This window comes from Haemorhous mexicanus, chromosome 6 (assembly GCF_027477595.1).
Source record: "Haemorhous mexicanus isolate bHaeMex1 chromosome 6, bHaeMex1.pri, whole genome shotgun sequence".
Lineage (NCBI taxonomy): Eukaryota > Metazoa > Chordata > Aves > Passeriformes > Fringillidae > Haemorhous > Haemorhous mexicanus.
This window is the reverse complement of record NC_082346.1, coordinates 59731056-59753661: the sequence shown is the minus strand read 5'-3', so window position 1 is coordinate 59753661 and position 22606 is coordinate 59731056. Positions and strand designations below refer to the sequence as shown.

General features: G+C 40.7%; 1 protein-coding gene across 1 annotated transcript in view; it reads right to left on the bottom strand.

The window, feature by feature from the left end:
- KCNH5 (potassium voltage-gated channel subfamily H member 5) overlaps nucleotides 1-22606 on the bottom strand; it is a 149404-nt gene that overhangs the window by 75921 nt on the left and 50877 nt on the right. The window contains exon 7 of the mRNA XM_059848193.1: nucleotides 14332-14761. Coding sequence (XP_059704176.1) covers nucleotides 14332-14761 — 430 coding nt within the window. The remainder of the gene's footprint in view (nucleotides 1-14331; nucleotides 14762-22606) is intronic.

Sequence of the window (22606 nt, the reverse complement as noted above, 5' to 3'; positions counted from 1 at the left end):
AGCATGCCTTGCTCCTGCAATTATAATCTGACAGACAATAAACTTATGAGAAAGTCTGATTAATTCTGACATTCTCATTGTAGTAACACAAAACCCATTAAAGATATCATGCCACTGCAGAGATGTCTGTGTCACTTTGACACGATGATCTGCCTTTATCCACAGCAGAAATTTGGTTAGAAACAGTAGAGCAGCACACAAAGGAATAAAGGGATAAATGCCTTTTGCAGAGATAAAGAACAGAGGACTCTGTTCCCGTTGAATTTCTAATATTTCAGCAAACATCCTCTTTGTTGCCTTCTCAGCTGGCTGAAAATGGATTAGAAGGTGAGGATGCATAACTTCTCTATGGCCCATTATTTCTTATTATCATCCAGATGGAGCGTGGCTATTAGAGCACCACTAAAAACTCTAATGAACTGCAGTGTTGTAGATTACTAATTCTTCAACAGCATGTTTGTGTATCAATAATAGACTGTAAAAACAACAACAACCTGACTAATTAGGCTGGATCAAATCTGCTCAGCTCGGCTTCCTGTCCCTCCTGTTCCGGGTGTCCGTGTGGGTGTTCAGTACTGCTGCAGCTTCCATTAAACTCCTTTCAAAGCCTCTAATCACCCATGGAATATTGCAACCATTTAGAAACATTTGTTTAAATGCTTGTAAGAAGCATTTAAACAAGAGCACATCCATCTTTAAAGCGTATGAATAATTTTCTTGCTATTTTGTCTGTAATGCAGGGGAGTTTAAATCTCAGCTGCTCCTAAGACAGGAAGAAGTGGGAGGGCCCCAACATTTATCATTAAATCCTCTGTTTAGCAAAGCACTCAGAATTTAATTCATTAATATTTTCTGCTATTCCTGGGCTTGTTTGGGTTTTTAACAGGATAAACAGAAACTTCTTCTAAGCTTGTGTTTCATTTGTTTTGCTCCCTTAGCAGTTGGTGGAACATAAAAAAAGAGCTGCAGTGCTGGGCCCCACTCAGAAGCTTGGGAAAAAAATACTTTCTTCAAAAATATCCAAAGCAGCCTGTGGGATCTACAAAGTAAAACTGCAATCCTGCTCCAACCCTGCTCATCAACACATACACAAATAAGGAGCATCTATTGCGACTCCTGAAAAATATTAAGGAAGTTCACCCAATGAAGATTTATTATTTTGACATAGAGTAATGTTTCAGATAAATCTCCCCAATTCTGTCATTTTACATCCCATTTAACAGCCAGTGCCACCCCTTGACTTCCCAGAGGAGACAGAAAGTGCAAGATGTGATGGGGCTCAGCATAGCATCACTGCCATGGAATCACACACACTCAGCCTGGCTCCTCACTGGACAGGGCTCTGCTAAAATCGCCTCATGCACAGGGCAGGGCAGGGCTGGCCAAGAACCTCCAAGGGCTGTGGCTGTGCCACAGCTTTTGTAGGGATCTCACACACCTGTCTTTCCCTTCTCCCCTCCTTCATTCATCTCCAGACAAGAAGATTTGATTACTAGATCCTTCTTGCATGACCAATCTTCACCCACACTTAATTATTTCAGACTCACAGCCATGAAATAGTTTCCTATTTTGGCACTGCTGCCAGCAGCTTTATTCTAAACTTATTTCTTACATTATGGACTTGCCTTTTTTTTTTTTTTTTTTCCCCTTTCAAGATAGATTGTGTTTGATTAACTAGAAAGTTACATTTCCTTTAGGTAAGGTGGATTATCAATTTCAGCAGGAAATGCTTGCATTAATGAAGCTCAGTAGTAACCTTCTGTATGCCTTGATCTCCTATTCAAAAATAAGGCAGTGGAAGCAGTCATCAGATTTTGTGCTTTGAAATGTTCCTGGACGAGGAGGAAGAAGTAGGAAAATGAAGCTTGCCCTTTCACCATATACAGGAATGATGGTTTGTTCCAATGTCTTTACCAATCTGGTGTCATTCAAACATATCATGTAAAAAGAAAATAATTTCCATACATAGGACCTCATTGAAATGGATGCTGAGGTTTTTACAACACACCTACATGGATTTTAGGCATGAGCCTAAAAATGGGGCTTACCCCCCTAATTCCCTCTTGCCAATACTTGGAAGACTCACCAATAAACCTGAAATGTCAGAAATGTTCCTTCATCATGGTTTGTGGCCAGAGAACACATAAAGGTGAGTTCTCATTGGGCAACAATGAGGTCAGTGGGACTTAAAAACACACCTCGAGTTTAAAGTTCCCAGTTCAGGAAGCACTGAAGGACTGGATAAAATGAATTTAAAAACTAGGAAAACAGGAATTCATCACACCTCATTCTGCCCTCCTAGCCTTTAACCTAACATCCTTTGATCACATATGAGGCAAGAGGGATGAGGCCTGAGGGATGCAGCACCCATTCACAGGGTGACACTGATGCTGAGTTCAGGTTGCTCAATCTTGCTCATACAATGTAAGAATCACAATTTTTTTGTAGCAGCCACCATTACTGTTGGAATGTACATGCAAAACCACAAATGTTGTAGGGCCATGGATATGACTGCTCCTCCCAGTGTTCCAACTTCAGGAAAAAATCCAGTTTAAGGGGCTTTTACCTCAGAACTGACCATGTTCCATTGAGGAAGAACTGACACAATTCTCTCAACATGATGCCAGTGGTACAGAGCTGGGCTTTTCCTGCAGAGGAATGCAGCCTCCACTCCATCTCCCATTGTCATATCACCATGCAGAAACCAGCAGCAGATATTTATAAACCCTTTTCCATCAACTTCATCCTATTTCAATTCTGATTACACTTCACAATGGAGCTTTGAGATGTGTTTTAATTTTCATGAGACACTTTGGAAGAAATTAAATATTCTGCTCTATTAGAAAATCCTTCATGTTGTTATGCAACAAAAATGTAGACAAAGTAAGATAAAAGCTTACTACTAATCTTTCAACTTTTTAAAAATATCTTTTTCTATCTGTTGGTCTTCTTTTTACCTACTTGCTTAGTTTCTCCTGGAAAAAGAGAGAAATGGCTGAAAGTAAAAAAATTGCTCCCAAATTTCTCTTTTTTGGTTCCTCAGACTTCAAGGAAAATTTTACTTCCATCCTTCTACTATACTTCCAGCATGTTATACCAAAAGATGCAGCATTTAAAATACCCCAAACTTTAAAGAAAGAAAGACAAAAAAAAAAAAAAAAAAAAGGAAGGCAGGAACAAAATGTCTTATATAATTTTTTCTTTCTTTAGTGTAGATGTTTATTAATGAAAAAGTCATTATGAAAACCCAGAGGCAAGAACTTTTAGCTCAGAACTATATTTCAGCTACAAAAATTTTTAAAGCCAAAAAAAGTCAGGACTCCTGTACTGAAATTAATCACCAGATATTTAGGGATGGTCAACCACCTAGAAAAAGTGAGCTTTGCCAGCTTGGCCTTGCTAAGACAAGACAGGGATTTGTAGCTGTGCCTTACTCTCCCTCCAGCATCAGAGATTTGTAGGCTTGGGAGGGACCTCAAGGGAGTGCAATCCCGAGGGAGGAGCAAGGATTACCTGTAGCAATGCTCACCAATGAACTGGAGTCTACCAAATCTGGTGCTGTCTCTGCCCATGATCAGCAAAGTTCTGCCCAAGCTGTAAAATTTTTGGTGGACTGGTGTTTGAATCCCTGTTTCCAACATCACTCTTTTGTTCCCTCCTAAGTGACCTGACTGCCCTCCAGGAAACACAGAAGATCAATATTTTTTTCTCTTTCAAGCACACTCTTTCCATGGTAGAAATCAATCTTCATGCTCCCCTTAAGCTTCCATCAGCTTAAGCCAAAGTCAGTTCTTCCAAATGTTCCCTTGAGATCCTGCCTTGTAACACATTTTTATGATCTCCTCTCCCTCCAGCTGGTCTACAGCTTCTTTAAAGTGCTAAAAAAGAAAGGAAAAAGGTGTCTACCCAGTCCTAGTCCCAGCAGAATAAATACCTTTTCAGCTTCTTTGTAGCACTGCTCCTGATACTTTCTGGAGTGAAATTTACAGGTTTTACCCCACTGCTGTGTTGCTACATTCAGTCTGCAGTCACCTATCCCTTTTCTCCTCCAATATCCTCCAAAATCCTCTCCAGCCTCACAGCAGCAGACCCAGTTATTCCATAGACTGTGCTAGACTGTGCTTAGGCATTTGATTTGCCCTCTTTGCACGTGGTGCACTGCATTTCCCTCTCTTGACATTCACCTTGCTGATTTGGGGACGCCTTTCCAATTGATTGGGATGATTATGGATTCTGATGCTGTCATCTGAACTGCTTGTAACCCTTCCCAGAACTCTCCCAATGTGCTCTCTCTGTTCTGTCACTCATCTCTGCTAATGAAAGTGTTGAGCAGAATCACACGCAGGGCCAAAAATCTCGCTGGCAATTCCCTCCAAGTTTGACAGCGAAGCCCTTGATTATATTTTGAGAGAGACTGTTCAATCAGTTATCAGCAACTTTGTTATGACTGTGTTGAGATCATCTTTCACACATTTGCTGTAAGGCCACTAAGTAAAACCTGTCAGAAAGACTTCTAAAAAGTTCAGATATATTGTATCTGCTCAATTCCTTTTATTCTCTAGGCAGTTTTCTTGTCAAAGAGAGAAATCTGATTAATTTGCCATGAACTCATCTTGACAAATCCATGCTGGCTGCTGGCCAGTGGAAGAAAATTAGTCTTAATCATTCATGACCAAAATATTCCTACTGAAACACAATTGAATTTGACTCAGCACTTGCAGGGATGCATAGCAGCTACCCAGGGGAGAGATGCCAGTTTGGATGCTCTCCTGTCCTTCCTCCAAAACGAAAGGGAAAGGAGTTAAGGTCTTTAAGGAGGAACCCACAGTCATACTCCTACACAGAATATGCTTATATTTCCTGGTTCTACCAAAGTTCTTGTAGAAAAAGCCACAGGAAAGATGAATGAGGATGAGAGACACACAGGCTGAGTCCTCAGTGCTCAGAATGTTCAAGAGGAACATGACATTGCACTAGAGTTCAGACCTACAGAAAAGAAGCAACTAGAAAGCAAGAACTGGTATCTGTCATCTTTCATCCAATTACCTGACATCCCCCAGTACCACCAAACGTGTTACAGCACCACAGGCAGTACTGTGATAATGAAACCTCCCAGAGACTGGGGCTTTTTGTATATTTTACAAAAACAACACAAAACCCCCGGCTCTGTCAGCGTCTCTGGATGTGTGACAATGTCACACGGATTTTTAGTTCTGAAAGTCAGCCTAACAAAATTTAGGCATGGAAATCTATTGCTGGACATGAAAAATGGTATTTTAAGGCCTGATTCAGTGGCATGATTCAAATTTTCTGCAACAGGACACATGTTAAAACAACTTGTCTTCTCGCTGAACTGCTCATCCTAACTTCCACTCCAGTTGATAAAACACAGCAATTATCTGCAAGCAAAACTGGGACAATATTAACGAGATTTAAGAGAAAATACCTGGTTTTCCATGGAAGGCAGGGCCCAGTGAGGAGCACATCTCCACTGATACCAGGCAATACTTACCTGTTCACTGGCCTGACTTACTTGGGTAACTCTCCCTTCTAAATGCCAATCACATAGAGGTATTATCTCCTGGGTACACAAATTAACCAAGGATCTCTGTGCAGACACAGACTCAGATCACTCACTTGGCTCTCTGAAGCTTCAGAACAGGCAAACACAAAGGGGCTCCCGAGCCCCTTCCATCCAAGCAGTGTGACACCCTGGGGGTTATCTTTTATCTCAGATTTGTTTATCCCTCTAGCACAATGTGCTATAAAACTGAGCTGTGTTATGTTCTTAGCCAGTCAGATATATTTGCTGATCTAGCTGGGCTAATTAAAACTTTCTGTTTCCTGAGAGATACAGTTGTTTTGAGTAATCCAGGACTACTTGATAATCCCTCTGGGACCATCTCAGGTGATTGCTTGCACTCTGTGTGTGAGCATAAAGGTTCATTTTCAACATTTACGTATCATTTATTCAATAACAATTTTCAGTTGTTTTAAATAATATAGCTCAGTAGCATAAAATAACATTTCCTTCTTCATTGTTACCTCTCCCACTCACTGTCCTATCTCTCTTGATACCATAATTTCCTTTAAACACATCAAGCCAATGACAATAAAAGTAAACCTTATATAAACACATGCAAGCTATAACCTTGACAAAAAAAATCCCATAAAGCTTCCCAAGGAGGCTGTTTTACAGTTTTAAAGCTCTTTATATAAAGACACATGTTTTTGCAATAAACTAGAACCTGAACATCTAAAAATCTTCTGCTCTGACAGAATTATAGCAAAACAAGGCACATAAGGCCCCAATCTGGTGGATAAAACCAGGTGCTGGAGCATGTCCTGAGAGGGGAAACAGAGCTGGGGAAGGGTCTGGAGCACAGATCTGATGAGGAGCAGCTGAGGGAGCTGGGGGTGTTTAGCCTGAAGAAAGATGGGAGGGATCTCGTTGCTCTCTACAACTCCCTGGAAGGAGGGTGTAGCCAGAGGGTGGTAGCATCTTCTCCCAGGCAGCAAGTGACATGAGGAAACAGCCTCAAGTTGCACCAGGGGGGATTTAGATTGGATATTAGGAACAATTTCTCCATAGAAAGAGTGTCAAGCACCAGAACAGGCTGCCCAGGGCAGGGGTAGAGTCACCATCCCCAGAGATATTTAAAAGAGGTGTAGATGTAGTACTTGAGGACATGGTTTAGTGGTGGGCTTGGCAGCTTACCCCATGGTAACGGTTTGGCTCAATGACATTACAACTCTTCTCCAACTTAAACAATGATTTTACAATCTCACTCTTACACTCAAGTCCCATTAAAAAGTGGATGATGCTACATCTTTTACTCCCTAAGAGTAATTTGATTTTTTTACTGTAGGCCATTGAGATGTGATTATACTCTTAAGGCTTTTCCATGCAGCTGCACAGAGAATATTGAGATTGCCAAGTTCAACTGCTACACTGACACCAATAACCTGGCTAAAAACACTTCATCTGCCCCAGCTGTGAGACATAAGTAAGATTGGTAACAGCTAAAAGATATCACAGAAAGACCCTGATATCCTTTCTTTGTAGAGCTAATGGCACTTGGGCTATGGTTCAGCAATCCAAAAGTGTCAAAATGCTTTTTCAATGGCACTCAAGAGGGGAAATTTTCCCTTGCAAGGCAACTTCTTGTAACTTTCTGTGCCACTTTCTTCTTTTTGCACTAATGGGTAAATGTGAATGTACAGTTTTATTCTCTCCTGATTTGGATGTTGAAGAACTTATCACCTTTCTCATTGCTTGAGGATTACATCTGTTTGTAGCAGAACAGGTTGCACAGTGAAATTGTGAATATGCCATTCCTGGAAGTGTTCAAGGCCAGGGATGGAACCCTGAGCAACCTGGTAGAAAGTGTCCCTGCCCATGCCAGGGGTTGGCACCCAGATGATCTTTAAGGTGCCTTCCAACCCAAATCATTTTATCATTTTGTGATTCTAAGAAACAATTAAGAGCTTGCTAGCAGGGCTATATTGTTGGAAGAGACATTCCCCTCATTGGCCCCCATTTTAAGAAACTTTAAGAACAGCACAAAAATGGCATCAGTCCTCTACTGCTGAAGAGGTCAAACAAATCCTTCTGCAGCTCCTTGATGCAGAGCCACGTCTCTCCCACATCCCAGACCTGCTCAGGAAAAGAAACTGCTCTTCCAGAGAACGGAATCTTGTAGGACACCCTTAAGGGCAGATCTTTCAACCATAGCTAAACACTCCAGCCCATGAATTCCTACAGGTGTAAAACCTTCTCATATTAGTATCTGTTGCTAGGAAAAATACAATTTAATCTACCTTGTTGGCAGTGATTTTTGCTGGAAGGTGCTATCTTACACACTTTCCTCAGGATCAAAAATTAAATCCTATGGGCTCTTGGGATTGCTTGTCTGGGAGGCTGCCAGACAAGCGCTTCCCTACAATGATACAGTGTTGTGTCAGCGCGTGGGCTCAGCCACTGCTGAACAAATTTGCTGGATAAACTTCCATGATTCATCCAAATGGCATTCAAGTGGCTAACTACCAAATATTGGCAGGGAGCTGCCGAACGCTGCTGGAACAATGAGAGAAGCCACTTCAACCATGAATTTGGTTTGACAGATCAATGGAGGCTTGACTGACAGCCCCTGGCACCCCACGTCACAGCTCTGAAAGAGCTGAGCAGCAGCAAGGGGGGTGCCATGAGCAGTCAGCAGCCTCTCAGTGCTGTTTGCCAAATACAGGAGAGTTTAGGGCCAGAGGTGGCTCAGCTGAGAGCATCTGACCAGTTTTAAAAAGGATAGAGCAAGTCACAGAATCACAGAATAATGAGGCTGGAAGAGACCTCTAAGATCATTGAGTCCAACCTATGCCCTAACACCTCAACTAGATTATAGCACCAAGTGCATGTCCAGACTTTCTTTAAACATATCCACAGATGGTGATTCTACCATCTCCCTGGGAAGAGTGTTCCAGTACTTTATTATTCTTTTGGTGAAAAATTTTTTCCTAATACCCAACCTATGCCTGACGTAGCTTGAGACTGTGTCCTCTATTCTCTCTGTTTAATAAAATTAGGAGGAGGGCAGGACATCTATGTGTTTAATAGAGATAACCAAGATATCAATGATATCCATATTTATGCGTCTAGCAGACACCTTCTGGTGAAATATGTCCCAGCCCATGGCAGGGAGGTTGGTACTGGATGATCTTTAAAGCCCCTTCGAACCCGAAGCATTCTGTGATTCTGAGATATCAAGAAGAACCCACTCTTACTCTCCTTCATCATCTCTCCCATGAACAATAATAACTTGGGGTCCAAGCGACAGCAATTACATCTGTCACCTTTTCAAAGCTGAAAATCATGAACCTGGGTATTTTAAGAGGAAAACAAGAAGCTAGTATTTTGAGCCATTAAACTAGAAACTCCTGGAAAGACAAATCTAGAAATTACTCCCATTTTCCAGAGGAGGTTTCCTGTACAATCACTACAACAAATTCTTCTGCTCATATGCAAAACCGATGTGAATTGCCAGGCCTGTTTTCACTATAAATTAAAACCAGTAACTGAAAAATAACATCTCTCCCACAAACATCTCCCCATAAAACTGGAGTAAATACGAGCCAAAGTAATTATGTATATAGATAAAAGTATTTCCCTAAAGGAAGAACAACAAAGCACCCTTTGCTCAGCAATTCTGGGGACCAATGGATAACTGAGAGATTCTTCTGAGTTTTTCACAGCCTGAGAAAGAGTGAATTATTCAATGCTCACTGACACCCTGCCTTCAATGTCTCACTCTGCCCTTCTCTTGCTGCACAGATCATCGGATCATTTCAGTGACCAGTGGAATATACTGGATTTCTCCAACTGCCTGAGTATACATGCCAGATCCACTCAGCTGGACAAATAACTCCTGTAATTGCTGTATTTATGGGGCCAGACTGATGCTGCAATCTGCTCTGTGCCACACAGAGCCATTTCACTGGTGCACATGGACAGGCCCAAACCCATTACTCCAGATTACACCAGCAGCATGAAATGTGTCAGAGACCCTCTGAGCCCCAGGCTGGGTGCTATGCTTCCACCTAGCAGGCAGCTAAAACTCCCCCAGCCACCTGCTCACTCCCTCTCCCCCACTGGAATGGAGAAAGAATCAGGAAAAAAGGCAAAACTCATGGGCTGAGATGAGCACAGCTTCGCAGGACAGAAAAGGAAGTGGGAAAAAAATAATAATAATGATAAAAGAATAGAAAAAACAAGTGATGCACAATGCTATTGCTCACTGCCTGCTGACCAGTCACCCTCCAGCTCCCCCAGTTTTATAGTTTAACATGATGCCATATGGTGTGCAATGTCCCTTTGGCCAGTTTGGGTCACTGTCCCAGCTGTGTCCCCTGGTGGCTCCCTGTGCCCCCCAGCCTCTTCGCTGGCAGGGAATGAGGAGCTGAAAAGTCCTTGACTTCCTGAAAGCACTGCCCGGCAACAGCTGAAACCTCAGTGTTCTATCAACATTATTCTCATTCCAAATCCAACACACAGCACTGTACCAGCTACTGGGAAGAAAATTAACTCTATCCCTGCCTAAACAAGGACTCTGGGAAGCTGGCTGCTGTTCTCACAGCAAAAGTACAGGAAGGAAGAAAGCATATGACTGTACTGTTGTTTAAACATTGACACTTGTTCCTTAAAAAACCCATCTCTCCTGAACTTTTCAAGCTATTTCACCCAACCACATTGCCACCTTCTCCAAAATGATTTCTCCCTTTTTGTTTTCTGCTTGCTAAAGGCCTGGCTGGGCTGAGTTGCAGGACAGTGATATGCACCAAAAATTTCTTTCTGCTCTCTTTCATGGTACGAATTGTGGTTTTTTTGGTGTTTGGGGTTTTTTGGGGTTTTTTGAGGGGGGCTGTTGTTGTTCGTTTCTTGGGGTTTTTTGGTGGTTTTTTTGCGAAAGACACAACCCCCAGTCAGTTTTACATCTGCATCTATGGCTGTGCTGCAGGAGCCTTAGAGCTGCTTGTGGACAGAAGTAGAGCAACACACAGCAGCACAGGCTGAGATTTCGTTTGGAGGCTCTGAGCTGACAGAAGATAATGGGGGGTTTACAACAAAGGTCCTTCCTGAATGATAAATGATTCCTGGTGCATTCGAAGGATCTGACAGACCTACCTATTTGTTCTGCTCTGCACAGAGAGGGGATGAAATGACCTAGATCAACACAAAAGGCACTACAAAAATCAGATTTTCAATGCATATTCAGCAACTCTAGGCAGCAAATGCACAATAGGTATTTAAACAACAACCCTTGTAAAAACCTTGCTCGCTTGTCATAGGATGCTTTGTTGGCTATTTTTAGCTTTTCAAGTGTCAAGAAGCAACGGAAAAAAATATTGCTGAACAGCACTGGACACCAAGATAAACCAAGTGAGGCAAAAAGAAATCTGAAGCAAACTCCACAAGATGAGGTTAAGTTATTCAAAGCTCTTTCCTGCAAGACAGGTGATGTATTTCAGCTTAAGTATCCCACTCAATCTGTCCTCAGTGAACAAGCAAGTGACAAGCTGCCAATCCAGCTGAAAAGCTCCCCATCCATCAGGGCTTCCCCCGCCTCTGCCCCGCACCAAGCAATGCTTCATCAGCACCTACAGAATCTGAATCTGCCTATTTTTAACAAGAACACCATCCTGCAATCCTTCCCACCAGAAGGATTTGCAAATCTCTCCAAATACTCCTCCCAGGTCCTGATAACTTTGCCAGCATGAATAGGAAACTTGGGGCTTTCAGAACAAGCTGCAGCTCGCTGACAAGGCTGGCAAGATTTCCTTTCCTATCTGCAGTTTGCATGAGTAGGCAGCTGGGATTGTGATGAATTACTATCTCTGATTCCAGTGCTAAGTTTAAAACATTTATTTGGCATAGTCTGTTAGAAAAAAAACACTGCCAATAACAGCTATTGGTATTAGCAAACTTCTTCAGGAGAACTACCAAAGGTATTTCACAGCCTCTCTCTGCTTATAACAGGAGCGTGTTTGTGGAGCAGACATATTTATTGACTGAACTGTAATTGAATTTTACTCAATGTTTATCTCAAAATGCTGTTTCAAAAGAGAAACTAAATCATCTTGGTTTGAAAATAACTCAGTTCTTAGTTACACCTTTTTATGAGGCCAAATCCTTCTCCCAAGCTCAGTGGACACTGAATTCCTGGGAAATTGTATTTTCCATCAACTGTTTGTTGTGCCTCCCTGTTTCATTTTGGAGCTCAGAGTGCCAGGCTTTCAGCAGCTGGCTCTGAAAAGCATGTCTATACAATCCTGCAGGTCTGATCTCTCTGCACAAATATTGCAAATATTAAGCCCATGACCAGTGCCTGTTCCAAAGCTGGTTTATTTTCTAACCAGTGGAAAAAGATCAATCACGGTTTGGATTTCAGTCAGGAGCACTCATCACACTGATGTGCATGGATTAGGAATCTTTAACTCTGCACTGATGTTGTTGCAGAAGATTCACTATTTGATGGTAATTGAGCACTTTTATTTGTAAATTTACTTGTAATTAAACCAAAAAGGTTTCTCCTGTCTGTAGCCTTCCTGCCTGCCACAGTGCTTTTCACTCCACAAGGGAAGGCACATTTATTTTGGTGTTATTATTTTGATGCAATAAGCAACTCAGTATTCCTTTTGCCACACTTCTTAAATTTTACATTCTTCTTTTGACTTTGTCTAAAAGCCTATAATCCTACACACAATTTCCCAACTGCTAAATTCACAGTTGCCACTTATAAATTTGATGTGAACATTTAGTAATTTTGTAGGTAACACTTATGGAAATTATTAGCCAGTGCCACATATACAGGTTGTTGTCAGTGTCTACTTTGATCCTGCTACTTTGTATTCCCCATTTTAATATGATTTTCAGAGATGAAAAAGCAAGGAAGCAACCCACCTAGAACTGACACAAAGCAGGTTACAATCTCCCCTTCCTGTTCACCTGCTGAGGCCATGCATGTATTTTTTTCTTGTTATCATCACAAATAGTAGTAGTGGCATTCATCATGAGTGGCTCTCATCACACCCTAAGTCATTTACGACTTAGCTTTTTCTGTCAAATCCCCCTCAACGGGACAACAGAGGTCCCCACAAAAACAAACAAACAAAGAAACAAAAAACACCCAAAAACCCCCACACAAAACAAAACAAACAAACAAAACCCACAAACCCACACACAAAACAAAACAAACAAACAAAATTTTAAAACACAAAAAAAAAACCAACATGGGAAACAAATATTACAATGTATAAAAATGTTCTATATCCACTTTATTCTCCAAGTCCCCAGGTTCTGTAAATACCACAAATCAGTGTCAACAAACAGCATATCAGCTCCTATGGGCTTTTGGTTACCTATCTGCAATAGCTCACTAATGCTGTGGCCTGGGGATTTGCTTTTTATGGACTTGGAAATGTTTTGCAACACATCAACCCATCATGTAACAATGGTGTTCAGCAGAAATTTCATTGCACCACACTGCAAGACTCCTAAAATTGCAACCTCTCTTTTTAAAAAGCATTTTAAAATCTCCAAACAAATGTCTTTAATCTTCTAAAGATCTAGAAAGACTGTGGCAAAAAAACTTCCTTTTTATAGTTCAGTATTTCTCAGAGATGAGCTCTAAGAGTTAGCTGAGATAATTATCAGAGAGATTATGCAGATCTTATTATCAAAAGGTTTTGTTTGCTCTCTTGTTACATAACTGCTTAGTGTTTGCATGGTGCTCAGGAAATAGAAAACACCACAGAAATGCCACGAGTATTGATTTAACAGAAAAATAATTCTCCAAATGGTATTAACATTTTAAGTTGTCTCTACTATATTTTGAAGATTTCTGGTTATCTGTAGAGTCCCTCAGTGATGGAACCTTGGCAGCACACGAAATGAGAGTTGTGCCTTACCACTCCTGATTTTGGACTATTTCAGCAGAGCTGTGAAACAGCAGGAAGAAAAAAAGGTGCAATACATTGTCTCATCAGTTCCTTCCCTTCCAGCTTTGCTGGTGACAAAGGCCACCATATTCAGAAGATAAAGTAGGATTTATATCTCAAAGCACTGCCATAAAGTAAACAGTCAATTTATGGAATCACTAAATGTTTCAAGAATTGGATAAAACCCCATCAAACAATTCCAGGCTTGTGTAAGTTTATAAGCAAAACTCAAGACTACCTGAATTCAAATACACTTAGTAACTTTTAACCAAATTCTAGCAAAGACTTTACAAACAGGATAAAAGCCATCTTTAAAGTGTAAAGATGAGGCCCCAAGTATCAACTTGCCATTGGGCACACTTATGTACCCAGACCAGTTAGCCTTGCCAGCAATTTAAAAGGTACAGCAACTACATAATTTCAATACCTGTTTTCAAGAATTCCAAGTTCATTTCATGATTATTTACAGGCAACACAGGTGTTTTTAGGATGTCAAGAAAGCTTTAAGCAAGTGCACTATACAAGAATCACAAAGAATCACACACGGAATAATGAGGTTGAAAGAGACCTCTAAGATCATCGAGTCCAAACTATGCCCTAACATCTCAACTGGACCATAGCACCAAGTGCCATGTCCAGACTTTTTTCAAACACTTTCAGAGATGGTGATTCTACCACCTCCCTGGGAAGAGCGTTCCAGTACTTTATTTTTCTGTTGGTGAAAATTTTTTTCCTAATATCCAACCTATACCTTCCCTGGCATAGCTTGAGACTGTGTCCTCTACAAGTATGGTACCAGCCACAGAACCACCCTTAAACACAAGAAAATCAGATTTTACTTACAGCCAACCATCATCATGGCCACCGAAAAAATCTTCTCCCCATCAGTGGTAGGTGCTATGTTCCCAAATCCTATGGTTGTAAGGCTTGTCATGGTAAAGTAGAGGGAGGATATGTACAAGGAGTCTTTGCTGGGCCCTCCTTCCCACTGGCCCGAGCCCGTGGTGTTGTAGCGATATGGGGTCCCGATGCTCAGGGCCAGCTGGTAGAGCCAGCTGTCTGTTTTGATGGTGTTGGTCAGTTCATCGATCACTTCGTAGTCCCCAATGCTGTACCAGATGCAGGCCAGCCAGTGGGCCACCAGCCCAAACACACACACCAAGAGCACCAGCACAGCAGCACCGTATTCCAGGTAATGGTCCAGCTTCCTGGCCACCCGACCCAGCCGCAGAAGGCGCACCACTTTTAAGGAGCTGAAGAGGCTACTGATTCCCTGGAAAGGAATAAAAAGCATTATTTGATCTGAAATATCCTGCTGGTTAGCACTGAAGGCTATACAGCAATTTCTGCATCTGCTTAAAATCTTTCTATGTAATTTTTCAGGCCTCAGATAACAGAATACAAGATCAAACTCTCCTGTCCCTCCAGTGCTTTTGTCCTCGTCAGCCTAAATTGAGTTTGGCACTCACTAGGTGGATAAATTACTTTGTTCAAACTCGGTCTTTCAAAGCCACAAAAGGGTTCTGTAGAATCCAAAGTGGAAACAGCAAGTTTATTACAAAAGGAGTGGTTCAATGCTTCACCAGTTTGAAGTAAATTGGAGACTCTTTTGACCTCAAGAAGATAAAAGGAAGTGGAAGAGGAGTCACAGATGGAACTACACCCACCCTGTGGAGTCTTCCTAAAGTTGCCCAGGGAACAGCCTTCTATTAAATCCAAGCAGAGGATTTATTCTTGCCAAAATGGGGGCACACCTACTTTAAGAACCCTCAATATTAAGAGATGCTTGAGAGAAACATCAGAATGCAATCACAGTGGGAAACTCAGAAAAATCTGCCTATTGCTACTCTCATGCACCAAACAGGAGCTGAGTAACTTCCTCCAGTACAATACTCTCCACCTCTTATTATCCTTCAAACATAACTCTGGATATTTTGTTATTTACAAGAAGTCTCACTGACTGAACATGGAATTAAACAACTGTGGGCACATCACCTTCCTGATCAAGGGAAATATGGACCACAAGGCACATGCCTTTGCATACAGGGTTAATTTCCTTTCCAATCAACAGATATTTTCCTAAAGCAAGTGTTGGTGCAGTGTTGTTTTTTCCTGTCACGCAAGATAGATGACATACAAATAAATGGAAATACAAATATTTAGGGAATAAGAGCACAAGGACCATCAGAAAGTTAATAGAAACATCTGAGAAGGGATGAGAAATGTGTATGTCCTTCTCAATGCACAAATGGTTTGGGAGTTTAGAGATGCAGAAAGAGAACAAAAATATGGTCTTGATCTACTGCAATCCCATGATATAACTAACTTGTGCATTAAATTAACTAGTGGCTGAAAATAGAAGGTTTGTAAAGGAAGGTTTCTAATATAAAACATTCAAAAGCTGAAGACATTTAATTTAAAGTAGAAATTAAGACATAGAAAGCAATGAGGCAAACATTCCTAGTTACTGTGCCAAGATTAAATTGCCCTTTTCTATGCATCATTATCAAATCAGTCTAGTCAAAACACTGGCTAATTATATTATCAAACAGTAAAAGACTGGAGTTTCTGGAGTTTTCCATACCAGAAAAACATTTGTCTCTTTTGCACCTCTGTTTCTCCTTCTTTTGCACCTTCCCTCCCTTTTCCCAGCATTTGAAGAGTAACATACATCTGATATTTCTAGATGTAATCTGTTTGGCACAGTTCTTGTATACTTTTCAAATCCTGTTGGAATGTGTTTCAGATCCCCAAATCCTTAATAAATTGAAGCTCTATATTTGCATTCAAGCTCCCACGATGACTAATACCACAGAGGGAAGTGGAATTTTCCCATTTTGATTTCTGCATTTTGCATTTACACAAGACAAAGAACCGAGTATCATCCTTATTTCCATCCAAATGTATATCTACTTATTTGCTTTAGGATTTATGACTGGGAGACACTCTGAGCAACCAACTTTTCCAATAAACTGGGAAGTCCCTTCCAACATTCCTGACACAATGGACTGTGGTCAGTGGACTACTGCACGAGGGTCCAACACCACAGAAACAATATCTACATTAAAAAAAAAAAAAAAAAAAAGAGAGAGAGAACTTCAGACTAGTTCCATAGTTATTCTTAAAATATTCAGTATATTTTACTTGGTTAACCTCGACTTTGAAAGCTTACAACTTTCAAAGGAGGGAGAAAAAAGCAGGCTGTTTTTCTCGTAGGACCAAATCCTGTTGCATTGGTCAAACAGAGATGCATTAATTCTGTTTTTATTAAAGAATCACCATTCATTTCCAGGATTAAGGCGAGGGAAGAAGTTAAAAACCTGGAATTTAAACTTGGGGGGCCCTTTTTACACCCAGTAGTTTAAGTTTGTCCCAGTGGCACAGCTTACACTGCACTTTTTACTGCCCAAACAACCCTTGAACAGAAGAGTTTACAGACTGACCTCCACCTCCACCCACACTTCATCTTCTCTAAATTACATGCACAATTTAGCAGTTATACAAATAATACAAAAATACAGCATTTATTTCAAAGTCTGGAGAAAGTTTGTGCTGTCATTTTTTTTCCCTAAGCACAGGTAACAATAACATCTCTTATGTATAAAACAAAGAGAAATATTTCATTTTAGCTGACATTGAAATGTATTATTTCCAAAGAGTAATTCATTCAAGTAAGTTTCACTGTAAATCTTGAAGCCTATTCAATCTGACGCTTTACTTAAGGCCAAAAAACCAAGAGATATATTCAACATTCATATTTCATGTCTAATCTTCCAAAATAGAAAGACAATATTGGAAGCTTCAAAAGCCTCTTCCATAAAGCACTTTGTAGGAAATAGCAATTAAACAAATGCTAAATGAATATATGATATAACATGTGTAGTGTATGTATGGTGCGTGTGTATGTATATATGTATAAATCACATATGCACTAACTACTGTTGGGTCAAGCTGGTACCTTCATACTTATAAAACTGCCAACAATTAATGCACAATTGTTAATGTGCAAAGCTCTGCCTCAGACTCAGCAACATCTTTGACAGAAGTTATGTGAAAGACTAACTGCCTTGAATTACGTTTGGGCAATTAAGAAATTCAGTTTTCTAAACTCAATTGATTGCAGGCTGCCTTTAATTTCATTTTTCTTTTAACTGTATTTATGCTCCATAATGAATACTTTGGATACCCTCCTACTCCTGGATGAGTATCTGCTCTGCCAGAAGTAACTTCAGCACTCAAGGAACAGAGAGGTGATTAGAAATTGTGAATGGGGCATGTAATCCAGTTTGGATTTATTTATTGTGTGAATAAAGCACATGTTGGATCCTGGAGATCCAGCCTTCTGGGAGGAGCATTTGTGACTCCATTGCCATTTCAACTGGGCCAACTGTCTGTAACAGCTGCTGGGCTGTGTTCTCTAATTGAGAATATCTCCTTATGTTATCAACCATCCAATCCAGCCCCTTGGGGTTTTGGCTAATGTATTTTATCACCTCCTAATCCGATGAGGACACTCAGCTTGCTCATCATCAATCATCTCAGCTGCAGAAATCTTTTCACTAAAAAACCACCTACTCCAAAACTGTGTTTTGGGTGTCAACTTTGGAACCAAATTCCCATCTGACACACATCATCCATTTAACTACTCCAAATGTGAGTCACAGGAGTCCTTCCCAGGGACTTCTAAGGCCACTGGATCAGGACAGGACAAGAGCAGTGGCACTAAACCAGCCAATTTTGTACCAACATTTCAATTTAGGAGACAGCTGAAGCTGGACAAAAGATGTAGACTCTGTCAAATTTATCCAGAAAGATATTTTTGAGGGATGGATGTTTAACTTTGGAATTAGCTTAGACATTCATGATTAAACAAAGTCCAAGTTGCTTGACACAAGCACCTTGCAAAGTCTGTTCTCAAATCCTCTTGATACACTAAGAAGGGAAATTAAATTTGATAGTGGAGTCTTAAATGATAACAGCACTGAGTCTGACATGCAGAGGGACCAACCCTTCCTTTTAAACTACCTGACTCTTGCCAACAACCCTAGATGTTACCACACTGTCAAACTGCTGTCCTCCAGAATGGAAGTGTGTAAGCTGTGTATCTGCATCCAGCTGAACTTTTCCAGCCACAGGACTGAGGCAGATGTTTCCCAAAATTGCCATGCACGGCATGAGAACAGATCGCTGCACCTCCAGCAAGAACAGGGAGCAAAGTTCTCTTGCACTTAATGAATCCCTGATAAGCCAGGCAGCAGGAAGGATGAAACTGATAAAGTGTTATACAGGGGTCAAGAGCCAAACATGCAAGAGGATGAAGGGAACGCTGTCCAAAGGAACAAAAGGAAAAGGAACCAAAGGAAAAGGAAGGTTAACAAGGGCAGGAAATCATCTGAGTCCACAATGACTCTACCTAAAACCTCCTAAACCAGGAAAAAGAGAGTGGAGTCTGCTCTACCCTAAAGGAGCAGCAGAACAGCAGAGCAGCATGTTCGTAAAATCTGAAAAAGAATATCTGGTTACTTGCTAAACTAATTAATCTTTTCTGAAGTTAGAAATTATTGCATAAATTATTTTTTAAGTAAAATAAAAAACAAAAACAGCCATTAGTTTCATCTAAATATACAAAATTCTGCTTAAACCTCGAAAGTAAATCCCAGGATGCTGGAATGGTAAATCATGCATATCTTTTTCTTTCTACTAGGGAACAATGTGTTTTTAACTCCAGGCACTTTTTCAATTAGATTTCACTCCATGATTATTTATTTATTTGTTGTTAGCTGTGGGTACACACACAATAACAACAACAAAAAGAAACAAAATACGCATTTTAAAAGTGTTCTAAAACTGAAATATTCCGAGCTTTGAAAATGGGGATCGGTATTGCATCATTTAATAGAAAACACTGTCTCAGAAAAGGTCAGAGAAAAAAAAGAACAACATTTTACTCAATTTTAATGTTCAGCACACTGTGGTTTTGAAGAACTTATGGGGTGGCCAAGAACCAGAGCTATGAAATGTTGGTAGGATGTGTTGCAGATGCAGTGAAAAGGGTGATTGCACCATATACAGATGTTAAACTAAATTCAAGCTAGTATCTTTATGCTGGACACAAGCAACTACAGCAAAACTTCCATCAAAGTGATCAAATCCTCAGAGGATCTTGCAGCCAGGGCTCACCTGTGTGCAAGAGCAAAATGGTTTTGTGTGGCCACAGCATGGACTGAGCTCCAAGTACCCTCTGGATCTCACAGAATGCTTCAAGCTGATGACCAACCACCCTGACCCTGTGAGCAGCCCATCCTTTCTCCACAGAGAGGAGGATGGGGCATGTCAGGGGAGTGATTCACCCCATCCACCTCTGACAGATAGGGAGGGGATGAATCACCTCCCTCCCCTGCCACTGAGCCCACAGGAGCTGAGGGCTATCGCTGACACAGCTGCTGTGAGGAGAAATCAAACCCACCCCCAGAAACCCAGAGAGCTGGATCTGCACACAACCCAATCTGTACTGTGCACCAGAGAAACAGAAATCCAGAGCACTGCCTCCCAAGGTGAGACTGATCCTGCTCCAGAGGAGCTTGGGGAATAAATGCTATTAATAACAGCAGGCTGAGATGCTCTGCAGATGCAGCAGCATGCTCATTTCTTCATTTAACAGCCAATTACTCCCCATAATGTGATGCTGCACTACCTTCAGTTCTGGCAGGCCTTTGCACAAGTCCCCATTGGCTTGAGGAAGGAATTGAATCAGTTCATAAAAAAGTGAACAATCAGAAAGTAAACTGGACTGGGGCTCTTGCTCTCAAAAAGGGCAAGAGCTGGTAAATCATAAATATTGAACTACAGATAGTAATAAGTGAAGACAGGTGGACTATGAGAGGTAGAAGAGTCAGACACCAGGAATGTCCTTACATCAAAAGGTACAAAAGGTCGTAACTCAAAGAAGGGGAAAAACTTTTAAAGGTGGGCATCAGTTATAAATGAGTAAATAATCACCCAGAGGAAGAAAACACAGAGAACTGACAATATATAAGAAATAAAAAATTGATCAACAAAAAACTACACCTTAGAGAGGAAGTAAAGCTAAAGTAATAATTGCCAAATGCCAGGTTGAACTTTTCCTTCCAAAGAATACTAAAAGAAATACCCAAAGATCCTTCAAATTCAAAATTGAAAAAAATAAAAGAAAAATAAAAAGAATAATTAAAGTGATCAAGCTGCAATGAAGTAAAAATAATCCAGGCTTGGGCTAAAAATTAAACTAATCCAGAGGATTAGTTTTCAAAAATTATGTTGCTACATCCTAGAAAATCTAATGTATCAAGAAGGAAATAAACAGATACATTACCTGAACAAATGTTAAGGGAAAGAGTAATTAGAAACTTTGAGATAAATCAAAATGCAATCAGTGGAGCAGTAGGTTAGCTGAGCTCAGGCTAGCTGGGATCCATCCAAGGTTTCCTGATAGCTTTCTCTGATACCACAGCCCATTTTCTAAATATAAGAAATGCAGTAATTCAGTAATATAAAAGGTGAAATTATTATGAAACACAGGGAAAACAGGGACCACCACTGAGATACCAGGGTGACTGAAGACCTTGTGGACAGCATGGAAAAATGGAAATCCTAAAAGGAGAGTGTAGCAGGGGTTACAATTGGTGACTCCTAGTGATTTTTTGGTTTCTTAGTGACATAAACAGAAATAGTAGATGGTCACAGAATCTGCTAATGGCACCTTTGGAACACACTGTCAGGAACACAGAATAACCATGTGGGAATAAAGGAAAACATGATAAAGCTTGACAATATAGAGTCCCAAGGCATCCATTACAGCACAAATTAACAAAAATGTCTACAACTACAAGAGCCTTTAACTGAAGATTTCTGAGAAAAAGAAATATTTGGGTTTATGGGTTAATCCCACATACCCATCCCACATGACTCAGAGCAAGCAGTGAGCTGCACTCACACAAGAGACTAATCCAGCTCCAGGACAGATCAGCTGAATGTTTCCACCATCAACAGGAAAAGCCAAACCCCAGTTGCAAAGTGAAGATGAATTCTCCACTTGGAGTAATCTGTAAAGCTCTGCCCTAAAGAGATGTATTTGAACTTCACTTCCTGCAGAGAGAGGCAGCTGGAACAGCCACAAAAATGCTCATAAAATTTCATAAATGAGTTGTCTAGACAAGATCAGTTTGCCTAAACTAAGGAAAGGAAAATAGGGGTGTTTATGCAGGGGAGGGATGACTCTTCTTTCTAAGCACATCGAGGAGACAAACATGAGGGAGGGGAAAAGAAATATTTAACCAAGGAGGTTGGCACAGGGAGGAATGCACAGACTGCAAATTAAGAGAGATTTAGTAAGACATCATGAAGAAAGGTGGATTTTTGACCACCAGTTTATAATATGGGTGATACAAGGAACCTGCTCACCAGAGCTGATGACTCAGAGACTCAAAAGGACCCTGTGATTCTTGCACCTTTTTTTTTCTGCTTTTGCTTTTATCCTTTGAAAAATCAAAGTGAAGCAAATACAGTCTCAAGGGGGGATATATTTCACCCCAGCCCAAACTAGACCACAGAGGAGTTTGCATCTGAGCTATCACAGCAGTGTCACTACATTCAAGGGTGAGAAATAGAAGTTTTAGGGCAGAATTACTCCTCAGACCTACTCTGGATGTGCATCTTAGAACATGAGGAGCCCTGCCCCAAATGTGCCTGTACCTCCTTGTGGACAATGTCTGGCCCCATGTTTCATCAGGTGAATCCCATGCTTAACACATTTTGAAATACAGTCCAAATACTTTCTTTAAAGATGCGTGGGCAAAATTTTCCTTTCCCCTTCTCTCACCAGAAGTAAAAAACAAAAACAAAAAAATCTCCCAAATAAAGCACATAGCTGATTCTGTGAATTCTGTAATTAAAGTATTGAAGCAGTGAAAGAGGCAGCATTTCTGTAAACCTTGGGCAATCTCCACCAAACAGTTGTTCCACAATGGCACACGATGTAAGAGGAAACAAAGTGCTTACAGATTTTGGGAATGACTGAAAGGGTGAGCCTGCAGGCACACAACCAAAAAGTTCTATTCTGTGTAGAGCAGGAGGAGTATCC